This window comes from Drosophila eugracilis, unplaced genomic scaffold (genome assembly GCF_018153835.1).
Source record: "Drosophila eugracilis isolate 14026-0451.02 unplaced genomic scaffold, ASM1815383v1 contig_1765, whole genome shotgun sequence".
Lineage (NCBI taxonomy): Eukaryota > Metazoa > Arthropoda > Insecta > Diptera > Drosophilidae > Drosophila > Drosophila eugracilis.
This window is the reverse complement of record NW_024572605.1, coordinates 2,605,052-2,631,038: the sequence shown is the minus strand read 5'-3', so window position 1 is coordinate 2,631,038 and position 25,987 is coordinate 2,605,052. Positions and strand designations below refer to the sequence as shown.

Genomic DNA, 25,987 nt, shown 5'->3' with positions numbered 1-25,987 from the left:
CTCACGATCTCCAGAATGAGCCTGTGGTTTCATTGAACAAGCCAAACGATCAATGAATCCCTTTACTTAGCAAGGAGTTGTCGCAGGATCGGCCCCTAAGTTCATTGATTAAACTGATCTTACTTTACAGGATTTTCCCTGCTCTGAATTGGGCTGGAGAGGATAGAGGACAGGTACAGTTCGGATTTAATTCAGCAAAAGATTGATTAAATAATTCAAAAATATTGTAGAAAACCAGTGAATTTCTACAACATATTTTTCTTTCCTAAAAACCCTTAAATAATTCATTTAATCTTCGAATTTTTGCATACAAACTGTTTTTCTTAAAAAAATAAACTACAAAACTTAAGTTTTGCCACGATTAAATAACCAAAACTAGCCCAGCCTTGGTTAAATCGCCCTCTTGAGTCTGGGGATTTGTGTTGAGCATCAGCTTAGACTGGGCTCTCTATCCAAGCTTTGGCCTAGAAGCCTGGTCCACCCAAAGGTTGCATAACACAAAAGGCCACCAAAAATGGCTAATAGTGGTTCCAGAAAAAAACCATCTAATGCCTCTAGAATACCTAGGCAGTGACCTAAAACGCCGCGTACAATGATAACAAAGCGAGGACCGGGATTTATCTTCTCTAATTTGTTGAAACTTACACAATTCCTTTGTGGCACGAACCCAAACAAAGCCAAAGATCGCGGCACCTACAGCCAGGGAAAACGGGAAAATGAACACGTAATTTCCGCGAAACTGTGAACAAGTAAGCGGGACAAAGCATTGACCGGACTCATTAATGTGCCAGATGTATGACGCCACAGGACACTGGATTCAGGACACAGGCATAGAGACCTATATCTGGGATTAGGGTTAGTCTGCCCAGGCGCTTAATCATATTTTCATAGGACTCATTCCCTATGCAGATTTCATTCAGAAATCCGATTGCATGTTCGTTTAATTTAGAGCTGCAAAGGGGCATCTCGGGACTTAGGATTGGCTACCTGCCCAGATCTTCAGCCCTGTAATCTCTGATCTAATGTGGAATGTGGAATGCATAATGCGGACCAAGAAATTTATGCAGCATCATCGGCGCACTTAGCCATAATCGCAGCTCATTAGGCCTACTAACCAGCCAAAAAAAGAGGCTGTTTGCTCACTAATTGCCGATCCTCAAACCAGCCCAGGACATGCCCTTTTTTATCCAAGGGCAAGATGATTGCCCCACTTAACGACAGGCGAGATATCAAGATAGCAGAGAGAAACAGGGTATTAGTGCTTAAATACCTGTTCTTTATATTTCCAATCTGAAAACAAATCGTTTAATTAACATTAATGAAATAGTAACTAAACATAGTTATATAGTATTAATGTTAGTATGAAATTACATTTCCCACACTAAAAAGTTAAGAATCAATATTGTACATCCTTAGAACCTCTGTCCCCCTCCAGCTCCCATTTTCCATTTCTCTTCAACACTTTCAACTAATTTAGCTGTAGGAGCTATTCTTACAACCCCTCCGCTTGTAACCAAAAGCCATTTAGGCCAAGTGTGAAATGACAAATTGAATCAAAGCCAAACTCAAACTCAAACTCATTGAAGACTGCACTTCATTGTAATTTCTAAATTAGCACATCAATTGAGGCCAGAATAGAATGGGTTGTTGGGTGGCAAAGTGGGCAGATGATAGCCTAATAGCTAAAGGTTCTCCTCGTGACTCTCTCGCAGAGCTCTCTCTATCCGAGAGTTTCTCTCGTGACATGCGCATCGCAGCTGAAAGCTCATTGGATGTTCCAGCATTTCACCCACACTCAGGGAAATAAATCCAACGAGGTCATTATCGTGTTACCCCCTACCATAGTAAAAGCCCAACAGAATAGCCAACCACCCACACCCACCCACAACCATTCCGACCCCTTTGCAGCAGCTGCGTGTAAACACATTGTGGCAATTCTCTCTGGTGCCATGACTGTGTTCACCTTTTAATAAGGTTAACTGCGACGACGACAACAACCCACAAACACCCACTTTCCACAATAGAGAGCCGGGGCTTCGGAAAAGTCAGGAAAAACTGAGGATAGAGGGGGATAGATGCTGTTGGCAACATTTTTCTTAACCATTAAATCTAATATATCAAAGTAATAAAATGAATTTCGCCCGTTGTGTGGGTACAAAGTAGCAAAGTATGGGGGTAAGTATCTCTCTCTCTGTGTGTGTGCGTTCATTCTTACCCTCCACATAATCCAACTAAAAAGTTTTCGTCTACTTACAGTCTGCCTGCCATTGTCTACCGGATATTCTTCCCATTCCTTGGGGCCACGGCGAAAATGAAAGATGTCCTGGGGGTCTGGTTAGCTGGGGTTGGGTCACAGCTGAACTGATAGCTTTTCTTATGCCTGGGATATTTAATTTTGAGTTTTAACTTTCAACCTAACGGGGTTTGAGTTCATACCTGCCACTGACAACATTTTCAGCAGTTCTGAGGGGGCGGAAAAAACGATTGACTCTTGCAATTAGCAGTGGCAGGAGTTAGAGGTTGATTTGGAGGGGTAAGTAGTTTCTATAACCCAAAGAAATTTAAGGATCTTAATCAGTTTTATATTAAATGCAGTGAGTTAATATTATATGAATAAACATAGATTTCAGCTTGATTTTCGGAATACTCGTATATAATTTACACTTAGATATATAATTTCATGATATATAATTTTTTTTTTACAAATGAAATATTATTTCTGTAGTTAGTTTATCCCTAGTTTAGTATGATGATGATTAACCAATTTTATATATCTCCATCAGAAGAAGCAGTGCAAAAAGGCAAAGTGATTCGTTTTCCGAACTCCTCCGGCTGCAGATAGTTTGCAATAGTTGGAGTCCGCAATTGCTGCCTGGCAAAATGTAATATGCGGCGGCAAATGAGCAACTGCTGAGGTTGGCTAGCAACCGCAATTCAGGCAACACCCCACACACACACACACAGAGACAGTATACTTCTGGGCGCAGAACAGACACAGCCACATCCACATCCACGTAGTGGCTTGAATTATCCAATATCCTTGACTGTTTGTGGACGTAATCAAACAACTGCGAAAGGAGACGGGCCAAGGCTTGTTTGACATTTGGTTTCATAATCTAATATAGCAGGAGGGGAGAATTTCTTGAATTTGGGGCAGTGGAAGGAGATGAGGGACTCAAACCGCATATAAATATCCCCAGTTAAGTTCAGTATCCCAACATTTTTGTGCACGACATTATTGGCCACGTTTATTAAGGCCCGAGGCCACAGCAAGGATTCGAGGGCAGTACTTTCAGAGAAACCGGAAGACTTCCTATCTTTTCCTGGCACACTTTTTCCTGATCCCCCGTCCGATAACCCTTAAGTATTCCAAGTAAGGTATTCTATTTGGTCTACATATGCCATATTAGTGGTAAATTGACACTCTCTTCGGGACAAATTAAAGCACATATATGAAAAGGGACACACATATGGCCCGGGATTCTGGCAAATTTCTGGCCAAGATAAGCGGCTAAGGAGCTGCGCTGCTCACTTCAAACGGCTAGGGGCCGACAAAAGTGCTTCCCAATAATTATGCGGCTCGGCTTGTGTTCTATTCTAAGGTGCAGATTTGGCCACCTTCTTTTCAGCTGGATAAGATGGGCAATCACATGTGGCCGGGCCAAAGGGAATTCATTGGAAATTACCTGTCGCATTGTTGGGCACTTGAATTACATAAAAATTGGTCGAGCGAACAATGGCCGAGTGGCTACCGTTTTGGCCAGGACACACAGGACACACAAAAGGATAATGCTCACATATCCACATGAATGTGCGAGGGTGTTTGCCACTATGCAAAACTGTAGCCAAACAAACAAATAGACTGACAAAAGTCTGACAACTGACAACTGCCAAGTGGCTCTGGATGGGAATCTGGATCTGGATGTGGGATCTGAATCTCAATCCGAATCCGAATCCGTATCTCGGACGACAACAATAAGGCGCTTGATATGTGTACGTATGGGCGTGGCCCGGGGGCGGCGTTCGGGCAAACAACAATTGTAATCACACACCTTTTGTGCCAACGTGTGCCCAAGAAAAACCCTCGAAAACATTTCCTCCGCTCGAGTGTGAAAAAGAAAGAAGTTTTTAGCAGTTTTATGGCTAGATTGGCAAATGAGGAACAATTGAGCCCCGAATGGGCGGAAATGAAAGGCTGATGAAGGCTCATCAGAGCATCTGCATATTGCAACCGCTCCATTACCCCGCTGCCACCACTCAGAGAAACAACTATCTGAACTAAATATGTAAAAAAAAGATCCTTACATCAATGTACCTACTGATTTTGGGAGGACTTTTATTTTTGTTTAAAAGACACATACAAATTTTATAAATTTACTGATTTCTTTTGGGTCATCGACGACATTCCGAAGGTATTACCCTATCGTACAGATAGATATTTAAGTCTTCATTTATTTTCTCGGTGTATCCCTTCCCCATACCCCTCATTGCTGTACCACTCGCGTTATGAGTGCCAAAGTGTGGGTGTGAGGAGAAACTTGTTCAAAAATTTCATTAAAAACGGTTTTCATTTGTTATTGTTGCTCGGCCCAGCCAAATGGAGGCGTAATAAAATAAAAAGTGCAGCCTATGGCTCCTCTTTCTGGCCTCCTCCCATGCCCCACGCCCTTTTACACTCGTCCCCACGGAAATGTAACACACAATTGGCAGCCCAAAAAGCGACGAAAAAATATTTTTTAATATCTCATGCAAAATTGCATTCAATTGCTCTGTGTGTCTGTGTGAGGGCGCCGCATTCGCGTCTGTGTGAGTTTGCATAAGTGCTGTAAATTTCCTTATTTGCCCAACCGCACACACACACAAACACACACTCGCTAACACACAGGACTCCATATGTGTATGTGTACAAAAACTTGCATACAATTTTAACTCAAACAAAAACGTTGCAGAAATGAAATTTGTTACATTTTTTGTTTTGTTTATTTATAACAATTGTGTTTAAAAGCGCTTAAATTTCGCCCAGCATGTGCAAATAAGTCACGCCCACTCCCACTTCCACGCCCCCTCTTTTAACCCCATACACAGCCAACAGGGAAGTGCAATTTCTCGTTAGCCGAATTCTTTTTTTTGGGTTGAGGTTTTTTTGGTTCCATTTCGGGGGATTTGGATTTGAATTTGGTACGGGGTCGGGGTCGGAGGTTTTTGTTTGAGTTCCTTTTTTGGGCATCAGCGGCAGCGAGCAAAATGAAAACTAAATGCAATAAACGTTTGCGTCTAAAAGCTGCAACAAAAAATCAACGCCCAGAGATTAGCTCATGTGCAGATGGCTCTGATCAGTTGGCTATATTTACACTATAAGGAAAATTCAGTTTTACAAAGAATCACATCATAGCATCATTAGCTTTTTATCAGACTTATCTAGGTTTTATCCATGCAGCATCAATAAGTATGCTATGATGTTTTCAAGCTAGGCTTGCAAGCTAGAAATTATCTTTAAGCTTAACACAATAACGACCTTAACTTTTGTATATTTGTATTTCTAATTGAGCATAAGAAAAAATCCCTTAGTTTCCGCGGTAGCCATTCATATACACTACGAAGTGGATATCAGAAAGATATATTAAACATTTTTCAAGTCAAAGATTCGGCATCTCTGGTCCTTCGCCGCCGCCTCATGTGTGAGTGTGTACACACTGCTTTTTGCAGAGGCCTCATCTTCACCCAGCCATATACCCCTCTGCCTTTCCATAAAAAACCATCCTTTGGGCTTTGTTTTTTCGCTGTTGCCAGTTTAGCGTTCATTTAATCTTTGTCTGACTGCAGTTGTTGCTGTTTTTTCTTTGTTCTGCATTTAGCTGGGCCGCAATTTTGCGTTGCACACTTTTGTGCGTTGTCTTTTGTTTTTTCCCCATTTTTTGGCCTTTGCCTTCTGACGCAATCGTAATGAACAATTTTTCCCATCGTTTTTTGGCCACCCACCAGCGAGTCTGGGAAAAAAATAAACCAAAACGTTGCCGTTAATAAAAGGGAAAAGACACCAGAATGAGAATCAAAAATCGAAACGTTGAAAATTTCATTTCAACGCAATTTGCCTGTAATTGTTTGGAAACCTGTGGTTGGTTGGATTGGACCATCGCCCCTATTTTTTTTGGGAAATGGTTTTGGGGGTAGACAGTTGGTTGGGTGGCTGGTGCTGTTTGTTTTAACTTTGTTATTGGCCGTTTGGCGTCCACGGACAGGTTCATTAAGCTGCTTACAAAAAACGCCAAAAGAAACCAGTTTTCGGCTCAAAGGATAAGTCAATGAAAACTGCGAACAAACTATTTTTCCGAATATGTGATTGGCTCATTCAAATATTTTAATATATGAATTTATGTTGATGAAAGCAATAACGACAGTAAAATATTCAATAAAACCCACAAACGATGTACAAAATAATACAAATTAACAGACTTTTGAACAGTGCAATAAAATAATCATGTAAAAATGTAAAAAATATAAAATATTTTAATTTTAACATACTTTTCGAAAGGAATATAAAACTGATTTCAAAGTTATTTAATAAACAATCTATACAGAATAAACTTTAAACAAAACCAAAAATAAATACAGTTGATAAAAAAAATGACAATAAAAAATCATTTGTGTTGTAGCAACATATTTCCGTTTTCCAAGGATTCCGTCACGCATTTCTCTGAAGAAAAAAGGGATGCTTTTCCCGCTCCCTTAGACTAAGTCCAGCCTGGCATACACAAATAACGTTCAAATTGCAAAAAATAACATGACCGCGGGCCCTGCAACCAAAAAAAGGACAACCGCTGGCAAGAGAGCGGGATTCAGGATTTATCACTCTTTTTTTTTGGCTTTCAGATGGCGGATTGCCGCTAAGTCGTGCCCCAAAGGACACTGAGTCTGCCATCTATATTGACACAACATGCCAATTTTCTGTGCGGCAGGTGGCGGGCGGCCGACGCGTCGTGTCCTGCGGCTTTGCGGGTGTCACTAGACCAGCAGCCGCCAAAAGGACCAGCAAGGACTCGAAAGAGAAGGGTAGAAAGTGAGTAAGAGAGAGAGAGAGTAAGAGAGAGAGAGAGGTAAGGATGTGTAAAGGGCCTAACAGCAGTTAGTCTTGCTATATCAACTGACAAAATAATTAATTTTATTCGCATTTTTGTTTGAGCTGGGTTAGCCACAGTGCGGCTCAACATGTCAGGTTTTTTGTAACATTGTAAATTTTTTAAGAACTCTAATTAATTTAGAAACTGATAAATAAAATGTATTAAAGATCTATACAGTAAAGTATACACGTCTTTTAATATGTTCTTTTTGAGATAAACACTCTTTGCTGAGTAAAAGAAAATAAATTTGGCAAACCTTTAAGTTTTACATTTTTATTTTCATTACCTATCTTAACACTCAAGTATCTATTAGTTATAAAAAAGCTAAAAGCTTAGATAATTCACCTTAAAACACACTGTACTAAGCAAGTGAGAGCCAACTTAGAAGTGAGCAAGGATCCCAACTCCTGCCTGGCATACGTAATTAAATGCGCCTTACGCAATGTGCGAAAAGTGAAGATGGAAAAATGCCAAGGGAAAGAAATCAAAAGTTAAAGGAGAAAAGTGGAAAGAGGAAGGCAAAAGGTCGCTAAAATGGTGGAGGCGTGGCCCATCTAGCACAACACGCCCACTGGCAGACGCTTTGCCAGCTTTTCTGTGTAATTAGTTTTTCCCCTCCAAACCGAAAAAGAATCAAGAGAAAAAGTTCCCTCTGCGATTCGGTTCGTATTTTATTGAATTTTCTTTTCATTTGTTTGTTGATTTTTGGGATTTGCCGCATTTCGTATGCACAGCAGATAGGGGGCGGCTGTGGGCTGTGGGAGGTCAGAGGGCTGTCATTGAGACAAATCCTTGTTTATCTAGCTCCTTGTTGCTGCTGCCGCTCCTGTGACTTTTCGTTTTGCCAATAAATTACTTTGTAATCAAGTGAATTCGAGTGGCAAAGGACCAAGAGCAGAATAGAGCAGAAAAAGGAAAAAAGCGAATTAAATGAAAGGTTGTTGGGATATCCAATGGCTGGGCAGGAAATGTTTGATTTGGCTTACCAACCGATGACTGTAATTTACTCAAGATTTTTTAATAAAACTGTATTTACCCCCTTGCAATAATGTTTTATTGGCGATCTTTGATAAATACAATGTTTGCTTATATCTGAATAACAATCAATATGACAACCATTTTCCATTTTTAGCAACTTATATTATTTTTAGAATTTCCAAACATTTCTCCATTAAACCGTTTACTCAGCCAATTTTTTACTTCAAGATGCTTTTAGACTTCCAGACCTAGGCCATTATTTCATTGCGTCTGTACACACATTCCTAATACATTTAACAATGGCTAGAAATCAGCGCAAACAATGCGAAAAGCCTGCCCCAAAGTTTGCCCAATGCATTAGTATTAGTCGAGGACGTTGTGGCATAATGGATTTGCATTTTCAGTTCGGAAAAGAAATCCTTTGGCAAACATATTGGAAATATTATGTGCACATGCTTGTAAATAAAGGCAAACACGCACTTACATTGGCATGGTGGCACAGGCACAAGAATGTTGAATAAATTCATATAAAAAATAATAATTATAATATTAAAGAGTTATTTCTTTATCCATATATATATTTATGACTCACGCAATGCATTATGTAGATTGAGTAATTGCTAGACATAATTATGGCAGCCACACAAAGGATCTGGGAGGGAAGCAGGAGCAATCTGAAGGCAGAGCAGAAGGATAAGAGGAATAACTAACTAATCTGTCAGCGACAGATGCGGGCGCAATGATAAAATTTAAAATTGCCCAGCTAGCATTGCAATTACCCTCAAATAAAAAAGGCACAAGGATATGCCAAAGGACCTCCTGCAGCGAAAGAGCTAGAGAGAGAAACAGCAGCTCAGAGGGAGAGAGCAAGGAAGTCTCCTTACAGAGGCTTAAAAAGGAACACAGATTGTACAAAATATAAATAATAATATTTTTTAATATCATGATTAAGTTTCTAAGGATATTTTTGATAAAGTATACTTTAACCCTTGCCATTTCTTTTTAACTTTCTTAGAACCAACTCATTTTTCTCTCTGTGTGCCTGCCTTTAATGAAATAAAATAAATGCTCCTGGGTTAAGAACAGAGGCTGGGCGAGTGAACAGCAGCGGGTAGCCAGCAGAATCAGCCGCAAGGACAAAAGGCAGTTGACATTATGGCATTGTTGTGGGATGACCCCACAGGACCCCGCCGCCTCCCCCGCCATCTGGGCTCTCTGTGTGCTGTTGATATTATATTACATTTTATAAATTACATTTTATGCGCAAGCAAAGTTGATTTGCCTTTCGCTTGGCTCTCTTGGTTGCCCTTTCTCGTGGAACGACCTCCGATCCCGTCCCAGGATTCACTTCACTTGCATGCAGGACAAGTTGACATTTATTGTGGCTGTGGCCCGTGCATTAGCCACCGACCGAGTCCTTGCCCCGCCTTTTTGGCCTGACTTCAATTGCGCAACGGAAATGCATTAAGAAATTCATTCCACCACCTCCCGACCCACTCCTTTGTTTTCTCTTTCATTTTTTACTGCAATAGAAAAGTGTCCTTCAGGTGCATTGAACCAATAATCAGCGACCTGTGGGTTTGGGTGCCGCCAAATGAGGAAATGCTTTTCACATGAGTCTCCGGAATTTGGTAGGGTTACGTGTTTACAAATGACTAATGCAATGTCTAGCCATCACGTAATTCTATATTCAATGCTGAATCGCCAATAGAGAGGAACTAAATGTTCCAAAATAAATACAATTATTGGGTTGGGGAATTTATATATCATCCTTTTGGGATTTGGTAATACTCTTTTCCATTAAAAGCAAAAGTAAGAGTACCAAATATTAATTGAAAATCCATAAAGTACATTTTATTATACTTTTACTTTTATAAAAATAGTTATCTGTTCATTAAATGTTTATTAAATGCAATTTTTAGCATCCACTTAAATCAAATAACCTGTTTAAAGCAGAGTATTTTCATCGCCCCCGACTTGGCAACCTTTCATGGTCCTACCTGTCCAATAATAGTATCAAAAAACATTTAGCACCCATTCAAAAAAGGGAAGACCCGCTTTCCCCTTCCGCTTTTCCGAGCGTTTACATAAATTTCCCTTTTTTTGTGCGCACATTTTTATGACAAGTAATCCGCTTTCACAGCAATTGATGTCAGGGGAAAATCGTCACAAAATGAAAGTTAATACCCAACAACGCGACAATTGATTCAACCTGATGTGATATCCCGTCATTATTATCGAGTTTGCCACTCGGCAGAAAAGCCCCGCCTACCGCTCACCGCCCACTTGTATTATTAAACATTTTATTTGATGTTGAGTGAGCTGATAAGGCTAATGAATGCATGCACCTCATCCTGGGCTAGATGGGTTTTGGTATTAGTGCCTCGAGCCTGGCGAAATATCATTATGATTTTATTTACATTTGCCTTTAATAAAAGTCAACCCGCATGTCTTATCAAGTTGGCGATGACTGTTTGATTTCGTATTAAATTAGTGTCATAAACAGGAACAACTGCTGCGGTTCCCACGGGTTGTCTTTGCAAAATGGGATGTGGGGTAGATCCTCCTCGTTTATCAATGGTATATTTACAATGTTGTATTAACAATTTATTAAACAATTTTATGGTGTTATCGCTGGTTGGCCTCGCATTACGTATACGCACTGATGGCTTTGGGCGCACTCTGCAGCTGTAATGTAATTTCCGTTCTGCATTTCCGCTCTCCGCCGATCCGAAAGAGCCGCAAATTGTTCGTAATTTTATTTATTTAACGCAGCAGTTTGCTGCCTGCACTCGTCACATCATTTGGTAGGCAGTTCATTTCCGCAGCACCCACGCAGTTGCAGTTGCAGTGGCAGCAGCTGCTGCCTTTGCGGTTGCCATTGTTCGGATTAATCCCAGTGATTGGCGGCCCTCGATTCTGGCAATCGGATTCATCGGCAATTCGCTAATATATACTTTTTTAATGAAGATTAAACAAAAAGAATTTCAGTTTTTATGAACATTTATACGACTCTCGAATTTAACAAGTTGCTGTTAAGATATACATATCTGCAAGTTGAAAGCAATTTAAAAATTGTTTATATATGAACGAAGGGGCTTACGCAAAATAAAATTTTTCCAGGCTTACACTGTAGGTAAAATGGTAAATACTCAATCCAAATAAGCAAATTCGATTTTTGTCTGATAACTTTCGATTGACTGTTGCAATTTTGTTTGATTAAGAACATAAACTAAGGTTTCATGTTGACCGAAGAAATTATTATCAACAATTTTACATCTTCATCGATTTTTAAAGAGCAAGCCTAAAAGTATGCCACACATTTGCCTAAAATTAAATTTCAAAGTGAAACACTTTCCTGGAATTGCTCATCCGCCTGCTGTTCTAAATTGATGTGGAAAAACTGAAACCACCCACTCGCACACCTGTATCCCTTTTACCGTTGCCTGACGTTTTGCGTTGTCCTGATTCAGCTCGAAGCGAAATTGGCTTCAATTATGCGACAGAATTATGAAATTACAAAAATTGCGAAAGTAAGTAGCTGCCGTTGCTTTTCGCTTGAGCCAAATGTAATTGCGGCAATTTGCAGTTGCAGGCAGCTCTGCCAGTCGGCTAATAACGTTTATTAAAACCACAACAACATTGCTGAGGGAGCTGAGGGAACCCTGATTCCCAATCCTCTTCTCCCCGCCATAAACCATTGACAATAAGCTGAAGGATATACTTGTACTGCATTCGCATGCGGCAACGTTGTGCAAATTACGCAAATCCTTGTGAAGCACATTAATGCGCACAATGACAATTAATCGCTGCAAATTAAAATGATGACAATGTGCTGGATTTTCCCATATTCCATATATATGTCCCCTCCCAACCACTCAGCGAGGATTAAGCATGGCAAACGAAACAAGAGTTAAATTTAAATCATAATTATTTATGGCTAAGCTGGTGGAGGCGGATAGTTCACATTGTGTTCTCCATTCAGACGCCCCACATCCCGATGTTCCTGCTCCGCCCTCCGATCCTGGTGGTGCCCATCTAGACCCACGCCAATTCGCTCAATGAACTTGGACGAACGGAATCCATTCTTCTGCAATGATAAATTATCATTCAAAAAATTATAATTTAAATTTGTTTTAATCACTTACCTCGTAGTATAGAGACCTCGCTCGCTTGGCCGCTTCAGGATCAAAGTCCCAGGAAGTCCGTTCGTGAAGTACTGGCTCACCAGCCACATTGTTTTGCAGTGTTTCGGTTATAAGTCGTATGATAAAGCCATCTGCAGGTTGGCTAGCCTGAAGCAGAAGCATCAGAACCAGAGGCAACTGGAAAAGAGATAAATCACTAATTTTGAGATTTTTGGATATCCCCAATTTGTAAACTTTCAGTATTGTAAGTTGTTAATTTCTGCATAAGCGACATAGGAGGCGGTGAATAATTAGATTGCACAAGAAATTAATCGATTGGCGTTTATTACTCATACGCCCCACATTACACACTCCACCAATAACAATCACTTCATATTAGTCTTCCTCCGCACTGCTCTTAACGATTTTATTCATGGCTTATTTACTTCGTTTTAATCACATTCCGGTATACTTACAGAGACCATAAAGACAAATCTCAGGTGTAACATTGTCTCGACTTGAGTCTTTCTTTCCACGTTAAAGAGCCGCCCGTGCGAGTCACTGGACCATTGATCACTGAAGACCACGAATCGCAGAAATCGCGCGGTTGCATAAAACGCAGCCAACCGCCAACTCAAAAAATATTGAAAATAAAAATCAAACTCTCGAGCGGCTACAAAATATGGCAAACCAAACACAACTTTGAGAAGTTAAACGGCCAAAACGGAGAGTTAGCCAGAAATTGAGCAAACGAAAGAGAGGGATTGAGAGATTAGAGCCGAAATACATTTTGGCTAACAAATCTTAAATGGATTGGATTTGAAAATTGTGTTTCAAGACACAGAAAAAAATCAGTTATTAACTTGTAAATTTTCAAATTTTGCATTCTTTAATTCTTAAAATTTTACAAATCGTTATATTAAACACCTTAAAAATCGTATTATTTTAAGATTTATATTAACAACACATTTTTTTCAAAAAAATAACAATAAAGCAGTGCATGAATAGTTTCAAAGTTTTTCAGAGCCTATTAATGGCATATGATCTCCGATCTGTGACTTTGCTTTCGACCTTCGGGCAGGTACTTGAAAGCCCGGCTTTGCCATACTCTGTTTTGGCTTTATGAACTGTTTTATTTTTTTTAACTTAGTTTAATGACAACCCAAATTGGTTTTCATGGCAGACGGAACTAAGTACGCGTATTCACCAAAGGTTACTGCCATTTGTGGCAAAGGCGCCAAAAGCAAAATGAAAAATAAATAAAGACAAAAAAAGGTGGAAAATAGTGTTAAACAGAAATAGAAACCGGAGGGAAAAATGCGAATGCAAATGCAAGGCAAAGAAAGTGCGCCGGAGCTGCAAAGAAATGGCACAGAGTTGCGAAGTGAAGAAAGCAAAAACTGGTTGGCAGCAATTTTTCCGTCAGAGCATGACTCTTTATGGCTGCAGAAGTTACATAATGAGTCCATCGTCATCTCGATCGGAGGTGGCCATCCAGTCGGTCCACTACCACTTTGGTAATGTGTCCCCAATTTCGTTTTTGCCCACCTGAACAGCTGATTACCATCTCTTTATGCTGCTCTTTATAAACTAGAGTTTCTCTTTGTTGGAATCAAATAAAAAAAAGCCTACGTGTGTTTCGGCAGGTGAGTCTTTACAGCCTTTGTTTTTTGTTTGTAAACATACATTTCCGGCAGCCTAAAAACTTGCAAGAAAAACGCTAAACAAACGTTTTTAAAGGACTTTCACTTTCTCCATGAATTTCAAAATCTTTAAGATCGTTAGATTAAGTAAACAGATAGGTTGCATGGCACAGAGAGAAATTCATTACTTACTAAGAAATTTCCTTGTGAATAAAGTTAATTTTAAAATAAATAAAAACTTAAGTGGTTATCTTAAATAAGCTTACATTTTAGAAACGTCGCTAGCTAATTTAGAATTTCCTTGGGATAAAGATTAGGATTAATTATATCATTTAAATTTTGTATATATCAGAAATGATTTCCCTTAACTAAAAGTTTTACAAATAGCTCTATTATATCTTACAATATCCCAGTGTACTTCAAACTAAAGAGAGTGGGAGGGGAAGCCATAGTTTAAGTTTGAACCAAACTTTGAAGCTCCAACTCTCTTTGAAGCTTTCTGGCGCTCTCTTCGTAGAGCTCGGCTTTCGGCCGCTTGTCGACTAGCAATGCAATTCAGTTGCCAAACAAATCGCGATCGGCAAACATCTTCGCAGAGCTCCGCCCATTTTTAGCTTTACCGTTACGCCAGTGATCGGGGAATAAAATAAATATCAATATCGGAAAAACCATGGCCAAGTTTATTGCTCTGCTGTTGCCCGTAAGTTCCGGATAGTTTTGATATTCACTCGGATTGGAATGGGAGGTTGGATTCTAGGGTTTGCCTCCCCAATTAACACGTCTTGGAGTCCACTGACACAATTTCCGCCTTTTCTACGCGAAAGTCGCAGCCAAAAGAAAACCGTCTGCGATCGTCGGAAATTGTGACTTGAATTTCCAATGAGCCCGCGTCGGTTCTTCTTTCGAAATCCATTTGTTTTTCGGCGGCCAGACAATTGACACATATCCAAAAGCAAACCAAACCGTACATATGTGGGCCAAATTCGAAGGCTCTCTCTTCGGTGGTGGAGAGACCTTGAAAGACACGATCCAGCAATCTTTCTCTCTTCCTCTCTCCTGCTCTCTTGGCCAAGTTGAAAAATGTGTCATAATCAGTGGGCAACAAGTTGTGGCCAAGTTGCGCATCGTGCCTATATTGTTGGTGTAATTGCATAACCAGCGTCTTCAACCGTTTCTTCGAAGTTGGTTAAACTGCCAGTACATTTATTACCACTTTCGTGTAGCTGACACAGTGAGCTATTCAGCATTTGCTGCTTTTTAATGTGATGTTTAACTTCCCTAAATCGGGGTTTGGCCAAATCAAACTACTTTCTCTGAGAGATGTTTTTAATTACAAATTTAATTCAAAATGCGACTTTTACTGAAAGCACGCGAGTACTTAAAATTTCCCTAATCACATAAAAACATTAAAAACGAGTCGTTAATCTAACAACTTCTGCACAAATTATGTATAATAATCACTATAAAAGCTGATTTCCAACCTTCTTCCAAATAACATACTTCTAAATTAATTTTCTACTTAAAATCTTTCAGAAGATAAATGGATTTGCAGTTTTGCAGTTTGACAAAACTTCCATTCTTTCTTAAAAATATTAATTTTATTTATATATATTTTTCGTTTTATTTTCCAGCTGCTTCTATTTATTCTAGCATTTATGGCCCACACCTCCCTAGCCACAGTTCAGCCAAAGGCTCCAAACTTTCAGTACTTCGAAAGGTACTTTAAAATCTTTTATCAAAAGCCAATAAAATAACAATTAACTATTTTTCCAGGCCCAAATACCGTTACCCCTATTACGATGAACATGGTCGCGGAAAGCTACTCTATGGCTATGGTGGACCGGAATTATATCAGTACAAGACCTACACGCCTCTGGAAGGCATACACTAGAGTATAAACTATTTAGATGCATTGTAGCTCATAATTTATGTATTATCCGCTTTATTTAAATTAAAAGTTTTTTTAAATACCAATAACGGCTAGAATTTACTTGTAACATGAACAACAGATGGCGCTGAGAGCACAACCTCACACTTTACAACACTGCTTGATTTTGTTTTAGATAACAGTGAAGCGAAATAAAACTAAATCTGAAATTAAACAATTATAAGATAACTAACTAACTTACTTACTATCAATTTTGAATCCGACTTATAACAGGAATACAATTTTCAAACCATAAGCGCTGCCGGCATATATTTAAACTTCGATAGTATCGGATAATTTTGTTTCGTCCCGGATTGGTTTAAAACAGTTTTACCATCTGGTCACACTTTTGTGTTGTTTTTATCCGAAAAGATCAGAAATTGCATTTAGTTAGAAATAATTAAATAAAAATGTCCCGCAAAGAGGCCCTGTCGCAGTTCATTAATCAGATTCACGGTCGCCCCGTCGCCGTAAAGCTAAACAACGGCGTAGACTACCGAGGTGAGGTCAAATAGTTCAAAACACAATGCCGGCATTCACGTTTTGATTCCTGTCCCGTTTCCAGGGGTTTTGGCCTGCTTGGATGGCTACATGAATATCTGCCTGGAGCAAACTGAGGAATACGTCAACGGACAGCTGAAGAACAAATACGGCGATGCCTTTATCCGCGGCAATAATGTCCTCTACATTTCAACGCAGAAGCGGAGGGTCTAAAATCATAGCGCCTAAGTCTATTTTCTAAATACAACACACTCCAAAAAACGTAATCATTTCAGTAAAATGGTAGTGGGTGTATCGACTCGCTTTCGGATGATTGATCAAGAATCATTGGAATTGCAAAGCCTAAGACTTAATAAACAATAGAAATCTAATAGGCTTCAATAATCTTACCTTTATCTAGATTTTGCAACTCGTAATACCTCTTAAAATTAAATAAGTTATATGGTCAGATTTCGTAGCTTAAGTTTATTTCCATAAATACACTACCTACAGCAGTTAGGACACCAATCCCCACTTAACTTGGGTAGTGGGGAGTGCCGTACTCCCGTGGAATGGCTCCAAAGTGCCGCAGCTGGGGGACTGAATATCCAGATCCGAGAGCAGCAATCAGACGCTCTCCGCGATAACCAAACTTCCGCTCATAGACTGGACGCCAGGAGCGACCAAAGTGCGGATCGAAGGGAATCTCGCTGGGTTGCTGGAACGGCGAGTTGCCAAAGAACAGACGGTCGAAGTAATCCAGCACCGCCTTCTTTTTCTGAAAGTGCTCCAGAAACGGATTGGCGGTGGCTGCGGTTCGGGGATCCTGTGAGGGCAGGTTCTTGAAGTACTGGAAGTTAACCAGATCGACGTTGGAGAAGTCAAAGACCGCGGGCAGATCGTGCAGCGTGGCTAGCACTGGGACCATGGAGCACTGTGCAGCCAAGGGCAATGTTAATGGTGTGATTATTGGCGAATTTAATTGGCCACTTACCATTACGGCCAGTGCAGCAATTAAGACGTATTTGCACATTGCAATTGACGCGAAGATCCTAAGAGACGACGACACCACCTATACGCTTCCCAAGCGGAATTCAACTGATTTGAATAAATTCGGCCAACTGCACGGGCTCGGTGGAAATGCGTCCAATATCCGATTGCCCAGTGATTTGCAATCGCTGCCAGGTCTTGTATTCTGTTGCAATATCCCACCAAATCCCATTACCCAATTCGGCCTGATGGGTCGGTGGACACCGCCACCGAAACCCAGCCAAATGTAACAGTCGTAATTAATTGATATGCATGTCGCATCAAGAGGCGTTCCAATCAAAGAGCTCGTCACCACAGCAGACCCGCTCATTTGAGTTTTGGTCACCGCTGCCGGCACTGCCGACTTAATGCTCGCGGGCGACCCCATGGATCACAATCTTTCGGTCTTAATGAGGCTGCTTTGTTTACTCTCCCCAAGATCGTTGCATCTAGCTGATCCACTCGCTTGATTTGAAATAACTTATTTATTGAAATCATAACACGACAGTTTATTAGCGGATAAATTAGTGCAACATTAAAGAAGCTCTTTTTATTACTTAACAGTTTTATTTCTCATAACTTGACTTATGAGAATGGGAAAACAAGTAATTTGTCATGATATAATTGTATGATTAGTTAAGTTTAATTTATAAATTATGAAAGAAAATCTGAAAAAGGTATGTGATAATGCTCTGAAAGAAAGTTAACAAATAGTTTAGATGCAATTTATTTTCAAAATCTTCAAAAACCTACAATTTACCAACTCCGAGGAAGTCTTCGCCAAATTAACCCTTTTTAACAGATTTTCTGTGAGTTCTAAGCCAATTTCCTATATCCAATCGATATGCAAATGGCAACCGTAACCTGGTGCGTAAGGGGACTGCCAAATTTCTATAGAAACTGAAACAAACAAAGTCTGTGCCTGGGATTGACAGAATTGTCCTTCCCCACAAAATTACGTAAAGTAAAGGTTTAGTTGGCTTTGGTATTGTGAAATACGCACTCATCAAAACACTTTTCAGGCTGCTGTCATACAACCAAATGAAAAATAAGAGTCACAAACACAATTTCAGTTGATAAATCAAGATTTTTAAATTTTTAATGCTATATCAGGAGAGTTATTGTTGAAAGTTAAGAAAGTTTTCTGTGCACAAATTCGGAGAATCGGCCAGAACAATGGCAACCAAACCAGGGAAGGGTGATGGCAAACCCGTGAAGGGGAAGGTAAGTATCCAAGCTATATAGCTTATTTTCCCGATTATTATATATACTACACTTGGAACACTTTACACTGTATGAGCACACATCCTTTCGCCTCGAAGGTTGGCAGCGTAATGGCGAAATCGAGGTCCTTGCTGCGGGCCAAGTCTATTTTTGTGTTTAAAATTTGTTTTGCGCTTATTTGCGCTTACTTTTTAATAAGTTTGTCTGAAAGCTTGGCTCCGTCAGGCAGCTCTCCTTGATGGAACTTTGTCACGAAACATAATTTGCAATTTCCGGGCCCATCCGGTGGCTCAGCGGAGTGTGGAGTGGCCATAGCCACCATGTGCGTGCCAAGCTGGAACAGAGAAATGTACCGGAGCAGAGCAATAGGAGCGGTGCAATTTTGTTACAGCTACCAATTTATTGGACTTGGCCCATACAGCCATCTGGCCTTTGCCTGGCTGATGAGTGTCGAAGTCTCATCAGGCGCAACGCAATAAAAGAGTCTATAAATCACTCACAGATACGACCCTAGGCTCACCTTATTCATTTAGATGCACATCAAAATAAATATGTATTTATGTAAGAGCCAATCTGGTCCGCTGTTATTCCCCATGTCCCCCATTCCCAGGACCTGCTAATCGAGTTGTGTGCAATTTGTTTATTCCACCTCATCCTGTTGTTGTGACGTCAGGCCCGAAAGTTTTTCGCCTTCGTTCGCTGAAGAGGCCGCTGACGTGGCGAACGTCATCACGAATGTCTTGGCTTTAAGTTGAGGCTCCTTTTTTGGGTCTCAGTCTTGCCTCGCCTTTCTCGCCAGACAGATTTTCCCGGGCACTTATTTCCGATTTCCCGAGCTCAGAGCTTTGCGGTAATCCAACAATCTTCAGTTCCTTCTTACCCCACAGAGATCTGAGTATCGACCAGGATGTGGAAGCTAGCCAACAAGGCCATGGCGGTATATGACCATTAGATTCCATCTCCTCTAGCAACTCTTAGCTAACTGAGTAGATTTGTGTGCCTGTGAGTGTGTCTGCAGTGCGTTTCAGAATTACAAGGACATCGCAGGAGATTAGAAAGCTTTGGATTCTACACTAATTACCGGGGGTGCTACAGTAGTAGTGCCTTGTACTCAAACTAATCTGTCCGTTCCCTTAACTATAAATTGTTTTTTAAATTCATTAACCGTACAAATATTTGATAATCACATTCAGAGCACTGTAAATATAGTCACACGATGAAAAATCTTTAATCGCTGGTACTAAAACTTTCCTATTCTGAAACGCACTGCTCTTAGGGATCTGTAAATACCACGAGTGTCTGTGTCTAATGTAAATAACCAATGTCTTTCCATATGTACAACTTGTAAATACAACCTGTAGTTGTTTCTTCCAAAATAAAAGTTCAACTTGTAGTCGTAGCTAAAGTAGGACAGACCGCTACCCATCTCAAATCATAATCAGTCTAGTAGCCAACGCAATGTCAGAAGTTGCGAGTGCGCCAGGAACCGGCGATCCTGAGGAGGATCCTGAGATCGCTTACGACAGCGACTGGGATGGCGACGAGGTAACGACGCCTCCTTGGGATTTGTCCCTATCAACCGATATTTGGATATATGTATCTTCTTTCAAGTCGCATGCCGCATACTGCTTGGTTCTCCTTTCTCATGATCCCTCTCACCTGCCCAAAAAACCAGTTTGCACTCAAATCTTAAGGTATCTGATGATGGCCATAACACCAGGTAAGTGCCCACCCACCCGGTTTTCCCCTCCCAGCTTCGTTTCTTTTCTGGCACCATCAGTGGAATGTTGCATGCACCACACTCCGTAAACACACCCACAAATCCAGTGAGTTAGTCATACTGTTGTTCCAATTTCCCCAGCTGAGGACCTCCAAGAACAAGACCGATGGCGGTGGAGGTGGTGGTGGCGATGCCGATGACTTCGAAGCCTGGATGAAGTCCCGCCAGCTGCTCAAGCCCGATGACCAGCTGGATCTCACAGAGGCCGAGCTTGGCGAGGAGATCACAAAGGTGCTAACACCCACCAACACCAACGTTATCCGCAATCTTGTGGTCTATAGCTTTAAGGAAGGCGAGTTTGTGCTGGCTCCGGTGCCGGGTAATACCGTCACTCTGATCGCCTTTCCTGGAAATTCACTTCACGTGGACTCTGAGGAGGGTAGGCGCCAGATAGAGGAGTCTGATGAAATCGGCTATCCACTTCCCATGCCCAACTACACGGTGGTGGAGCAGCGCGAGACCGAAAATGCTGATGGGGAGGAGGGTGAAGGGGAGGAGGACGATGATGGCGCCAAGTGAGTTAGGATAACCTCCATAGAAATGGCGATTGAATTTTCCAAGTTTTAAGAGCCAAAGCCAAAGCATAACCATTTAATTATGATTATTTTTTATATTTCAGCGCAAAGGACGCTGGTGGCGAAGAGGAAGAGGTCGAGGAGGAGGACGACGAGGAGGGCAAGGGAACCGAGGGCGATGAAGGCGAAGGGGAGGGTGAAGGGGAAGGTGCCGCTCGAGCCGATGAAGAGCCCACCCAGCAAGCTGCGGCCATTTCTTCGAAAAAACGAAAACTGATTAATCAGTTCAACTACTGCGAACGGGGTGCTCTCACCGTTTCCAACCCCAAGAGAGTGAGTGAGATCTAGAGATTATTATTTGATTTAAACATTAACCTTTCTTGCAGAATGTGGACACCCAGACCATTCCTCCGCCCCGCTCCCAGTTCGGGGCCAATGTGCTACAGTGGAACATCTACGATTCCTATATGGAGAACTTTGCGGAACAACAGAAGGATGGTGGTAAGAAGGAAGACCGCAAACGTGGCAGAAGGGAAAAGAAGTTCAGAGACAAGTCGGCCATTGCTGAGCAACTTAACAAGAAGTATCTAAAGTGCTGGCAGATCCTGGAGCGCATGATCAACCAGAATATCTATGATGACATTGCCCATGACTATCGCTATTGGGAGGATCCCGCCGACGAGTTCCGGGATGGAGAGGGTAACCTGTTGCCCCTCTGGAAATTCCAATATGACAAGACCAAGAAAATGAATGTCACCGATATCTTGTTTAATCCTAGCTATTACGATCTATTTGCCGTTTGTTTTGGATCGCGTAAGTTCTCCAAAACTAATGATCAACTTCACTAAAGTACCTATCATAATCTCTTTTAGACGACTTCATGAAGCAAACCAATGAGGGTTACCTGTGTCTCTTCACCGTCAAGAATCCTTCATTCCCGGACTACATAAGTAGATATTAGTTCTCCTTCTGCCATTTGGTTACTCATGGCCCAAATTCTCTGCCCCAAATCTTAGTTCAAACCGACAGCGGGGTCATGTGCTGCGACATCCATCCTACGTATCCTTTTCTGGCTGTGATTGGACTTTATGATGGAAATGTGGCTGTCTACAATCTACGCGAGGATTGCAAGGAGCCACTTTATGTGTCCAAAGGAGTTAACTGCAAGCACGGCGAGTGTGTGTGGCAGATTAGATGGGGTCGCGACATGGCCGATGGCGAAGTGAACTTCTTCTCGGTGTCTTCCGATGGGCGGGTCTTCAACTGGATCCTCATGCAGAATAAATTGTGGGTAACCACGATCATCACATTGTACCGCGAGAACGGACTCGTAGATGGACCTGATGGGACAAAGGTCAGCCTGAAGAGCGGAGGATCCTGCATGGTGTTCCATCCTACTGACAACCAGGTATTTTAATGATTTAGGTTTATGATAGGTTTATGTGATCGAAAGACTATATTTTTAATGCTGTCTGTGGAGAACTAAGAAAATCATATTTTTTTCCAGGTTTTTCTTGTGGGGACCGAATGTGGCTTCATCTACAAGTGCAGCACCGCCTTTAGTTCCAAATATCTGATGACCTACAACGCCCACAACATGTCCGTCTACCGTATTGACTACAACCGCTTCAATAGCAACATATTTGTCTCCTGCGGCGCCGACTGGCGGGTTAAAGTCTGGGAGGATATGCGGGCTGATCCGCTCTTCATTTTTGACCTCGGTGCCGCGGTAGGCGATGTCAAATGGGCTCCTTATTCGAGCACCGTATTCGCTGCGGTCACCACTGAGGGAAAAGTGCACGTCTTTGATTTAAATGTGAATAAGTACAAACCTATCTGCGTTCAAGCTGTGGTGCCGAAACGCAAGAACAAGCTCACTAGGTTATCCTTCAACGAGAAGCTCGCCTTCATTGTGGTGGGCGACGAAAAGTAAGTACTTTGGTCAAGTCGATCCCAAGCCCATTTTACGTCTTGCTTACCTTCAGGGGAGTTACAACATCACTAAAGCTATCGCCCAATCTCCGAATGATGGTCAAACCGCCGAAGAAGCAGCTTTATCTCGACCAGAACACACTGCAGATTGGCAAGTTGGAGAAGCTCCTTTCCCTGGTCCGGGAGCTTCCAGAAGGAACTGTAGTACCCGATGCAGCCACAACCGTGCGAAGCTAAATCCAAACAAGAGATGGCTATTAGCCAGCAGAAGAAAGAACACTATAGTCTGACTTTATGTATTATATTTTACACATATAGATCTGCTGGTTCTAAAAGAATCTTGATTCATCCGTCTTTTGTTGTTTTATCTTCCTATCAATCTAACATAAATTTGCTATCGAGGTTCGGTTGAAGTCAACCAACAAAAGGAACTTAAAAAATCACAAAATTGTATATATGCTTAAAAACAAAATAAACATTTAAACTGTAGTCAAATCCATCTGGTGTTTAACAAAAGTGTTTGAGGACTGAAATATCTTAAGAGTCTTAAGAGCATATAAAATATTGTACTTTTAATGCTTATTTCATTCCAATAAAATTACCTGCGAATTGCTCAGTTCGAGAACTGAACTGGCAGACAAAAAATTACTTATTCCAATTGGCTTTTTCTTGGAATGTTATTCCTTATTAATCACGATTGTATTAGTCACTGATCTTGATCAGTAAAATCAGTATTCAGCAGATTAAAACATTGTCAGGAACCGAAACTTAAAATATCGTTTTCACAGACACTTTTTTCATGAAGGCCATGAAAGTTTGTGTTTTTAAAACTGACACTTTGACTACATTGGCTCAATCCTCGTCCGCATCCAAGTCAGCGGACTTGACCTTAATGTGCTTCTCCTCAAGGTACTCCAGCACATTGTTTGGGCACATAACACTCTTGCCCAGAAAGAGCACCGTCGACATGGGATGCAGGTAGTCCGCAGAGAAGGTTGTGGCTTTCCATCCAAAGAATCCACTGGGCTTTGCCTCTGTTCCGGTAATTGAATAGGGCAACAGATTGACGCCTACTTGGTTGGGCTTTGAAAATTGGACGCGGAAGTAGTGGCCGTCGGTGGCCTTGATCCAGTAGAATCCCTCGTTATCCACGTAAGGCTTATTCTGCGATTTTTTCATTGCATTGGATCGCTCCAGATCCTGGACATTGAAGCTAATATCGATATCATAGGCATCCGGAGAAAGGTGATTCGTTTCGATGGCGCTCTGCAGGGCCCCGATTGTCCAGCCAGTAGCGAATGCCCACGTTTTCGAACTCCTCCAGCACATGGTTGAAGGTGGTTCTCAGCTTGTCCAGGCAGCAGGGTGGGGTATGCTTGCCCAGGTAAGAGTAATAGGGCCTCTCATTGTATACACTACCGATGCAGGACTTGGTTGTCCGTTCACAGCCGAACAAATCAATGTCTGTAATCAGGGGCAGCGAGGTGTTCGAGGACGAGAACTGGCCATCAAGGACCAATCCGTGCCCCTGACCCCACACCTCCCTGGCCTGGGCCTTTCCGGGAACCCTATAGGCCCGCCTAACGATCCGCTTGATTTGTAGCTTCTTGTACATCTCCCGGAATTGACGACGGCGTAGATCCATCCTCCGCTGTTTGGTATGAAAGGATGCGAACAAGCGACGACCCTCCTGGAATGCTTGCGGAAACACCGTGGTCTGAAATAATTTCTATTGAAGTTCCGGCCTAGGGGAATCAAAATGAGCTACTCACCGACAGATTGGCGACCTTAGCCTGCATATAGAGCATTTCCGGGAAGGGCAGGGTAAAAGGCTCTGGCATGGCTCCCAAAGCACCTGCATCAAGAAGGATCGCATGTTTCTGCAGGAACTGTTCAGGAAATGGAGAAGATAGAGTTTTTTAGTATTAGATACTAACAAATAAAGTTCATATATTTTCACCCACCAAATCACATCTTCTTGTGTCATTGGTGGCTGCCAACTCCAGCGTCCAGTCCGGCAAATCCAGGGTCATCCTGACGCAGCTGCTGAAGGACTTGAGGTTACCGGCAAAGGGTATGAGTACCATACGGCGCACCGTCTCCTCCGGCGGAACAGGAGGACGCTGCTCCTTAGGCTGTCCCGGCAGGCCCAATGAGTTAATCTCGCGCAAGATCTTCTGCAGGATATTCTTGCTACTCAGTCGTACACTGTCCGGCATAATAAGGACGTACTTGGTCCGGATCGAGGCCAGGGGATTGAGTTCCTGCCGCGTGTGCCGCACATCGAAGGCCAGGCTCTGGAACACCACGGTTCTCTCCTCTCCCGCGGTTAGATTCCGCTCGTAGTTCACCGGCGGGTAGGCATACTCAGCACCGCCGTCTTGGAGTACCAAGATAGGCATGTTGGGTATCACGTCCAATATGCTATCTATGCTAGCCCTCAGATCTTGCTCAAAGTTGTAGTGGCCGTAGAACACGATGGTAATGGACTTCCGGATGTGTTTGTTGGCATTGCGCACCTTATCTTTGGGCGATAGCTTGGCTGCCTTTGGCGCCTCCTCCACCGCCAGTGAGTCGCCGGAGAGAGCTCTACTAATCCGGCGCCAGAGCAGCGTATTCCAGGTGTAATAGAAGAAGACCAGATTGGCTAGCAGAAATCCTAGCAGGAGGACCTTCACCAAACGCAACCGGAACACCTTCATGGCGGATGACAGGAAGTGCTCTAAAATCTTCTGACGGTGTGTGTATCTGTATCTATATCTGCTCCCGGGTATCTACACTGCATCTACATGGCTAGCAGGCGAATCCTTAGACCACACTGACTTCGACTCCAGATCCTTCCAATGGTGAATCCTCCACTCATTCTCGAATTTTAGTTGACTCGGCGAAAGGACTCATTTAACTATTTATTTCTGCCTTTGAAAACTTTGTTTTTGTAGCTATTCCTTTTTCCTCGGCTATGCGCAAATACAGATTTCCTCCCCCTGCGGAAAAGCGCTTTCAGCTCGAACAGCTGACGGTACCGGAGCTGGAAAAACGGAAGGAAAGCTTTTTCCCAGGATAAGTGACCGTTTATCATGCCGGTTTCAAAAGCTTTTCCTTACGCTTCTCTAAGCAATAACTATTTCTGTTATTATCATTGTCGGCGTTTCAAGAAATATTTATTTATATTAATTTATCACACTTTGGTTTAGTTAAATTCTTTTTAGAGCAGTTTAGGAAAGAAATATAAAA

General features: G+C 41.8%; 6 protein-coding genes across 7 annotated transcripts; 3 read left to right on the top strand and 3 right to left on the bottom strand.

Moving 5' to 3' along the window:
* Positions 1–12,009: 12,009 nt before the first annotated feature.
* Positions 12,010–12,871, bottom strand: LOC108109018. The gene is made up of 3 exons (XM_017217290.2): positions 12,700–12,871; positions 12,245–12,421; positions 12,010–12,186 (listed from the first exon to the last, which is right to left on the bottom strand). Exons 1-3 carry the CDS (start codon positions 12,730–12,732, stop codon positions 12,037–12,039), a joined length of 360 nt encoding a protein of 119 aa, XP_017072779.2. The 5' UTR covers positions 12,733–12,871; the 3' UTR covers positions 12,010–12,036.
* A 1,562-nt stretch (positions 12,872–14,433) lies between these two features.
* On the top strand, positions 14,434–15,831 carry LOC108108952. 2 transcript variants are annotated; one of them, XM_017217207.2, is made up of 3 exons: positions 14,434–14,566; positions 15,498–15,583; positions 15,640–15,821. In XM_017217207.2, the coding sequence occupies exons 1-3, from the start codon at positions 14,537–14,539 to the stop codon at positions 15,755–15,757; spliced, it is 234 nt and encodes a 77-aa protein (XP_017072696.1). In that variant the 5' UTR covers positions 14,434–14,536; the 3' UTR covers positions 15,758–15,821. The 2 variants fall into 2 exon arrangements, with proteins under 2 accessions (XP_017072696.1, XP_017072695.1); XM_017217206.1 differs by lacking the exon at positions 14,434–14,566 and adding an exon at positions 14,932–15,009 and having other exon boundaries at positions 15,640–15,831.
* A 305-nt stretch (positions 15,832–16,136) lies between these two features.
* Positions 16,137–16,560, top strand: LOC108108924 (U6 snRNA-associated Sm-like protein LSm6). The gene is made up of 2 exons (XM_017217176.2): positions 16,137–16,294; positions 16,359–16,560. Exons 1-2 carry the CDS (start codon positions 16,204–16,206, stop codon positions 16,505–16,507), a joined length of 240 nt encoding a protein of 79 aa, XP_017072665.1. The 5' UTR covers positions 16,137–16,203; the 3' UTR covers positions 16,508–16,560.
* A 208-nt stretch (positions 16,561–16,768) lies between these two features.
* LOC108108923 lies at positions 16,769–17,479 on the bottom strand. The gene is made up of 2 exons (XM_017217175.2): positions 17,268–17,479; positions 16,769–17,207 (listed from the first exon to the last, which is right to left on the bottom strand). The coding sequence occupies exons 1-2, from the start codon at positions 17,304–17,306 to the stop codon at positions 16,809–16,811; spliced, it is 438 nt and encodes a 145-aa protein (XP_017072664.1). The 5' UTR covers positions 17,307–17,479; the 3' UTR covers positions 16,769–16,808.
* A 281-nt stretch (positions 17,480–17,760) lies between these two features.
* LOC108109238 (dynein intermediate chain 2, ciliary) lies at positions 17,761–23,015 on the top strand. The gene is made up of 8 exons (XM_017217713.2): positions 17,761–18,526; positions 20,391–20,821; positions 20,926–21,154; positions 21,208–21,634; positions 21,694–21,771; positions 21,838–22,229; positions 22,329–22,750; positions 22,807–23,015. The coding sequence occupies exons 1-8, from the start codon at positions 18,479–18,481 to the stop codon at positions 22,988–22,990; spliced, it is 2,211 nt and encodes a 736-aa protein (XP_017073202.1). The 5' UTR covers positions 17,761–18,478; the 3' UTR covers positions 22,991–23,015.
* A 23-nt stretch (positions 23,016–23,038) lies between these two features.
* LOC108109239 (fukutin-related protein) lies at positions 23,039–25,721 on the bottom strand. Its single transcript, XM_017217714.2, is given in 4 exon segments — positions 23,039–24,028; positions 24,030–24,470; positions 24,526–24,642; positions 24,718–25,721. Coding segments are annotated over 4 exon segments (1,719 nt in total). The 5' UTR covers positions 25,456–25,721; the 3' UTR covers positions 23,039–23,605.
* Positions 25,722–25,987: the final 266 nt, after the last annotated feature.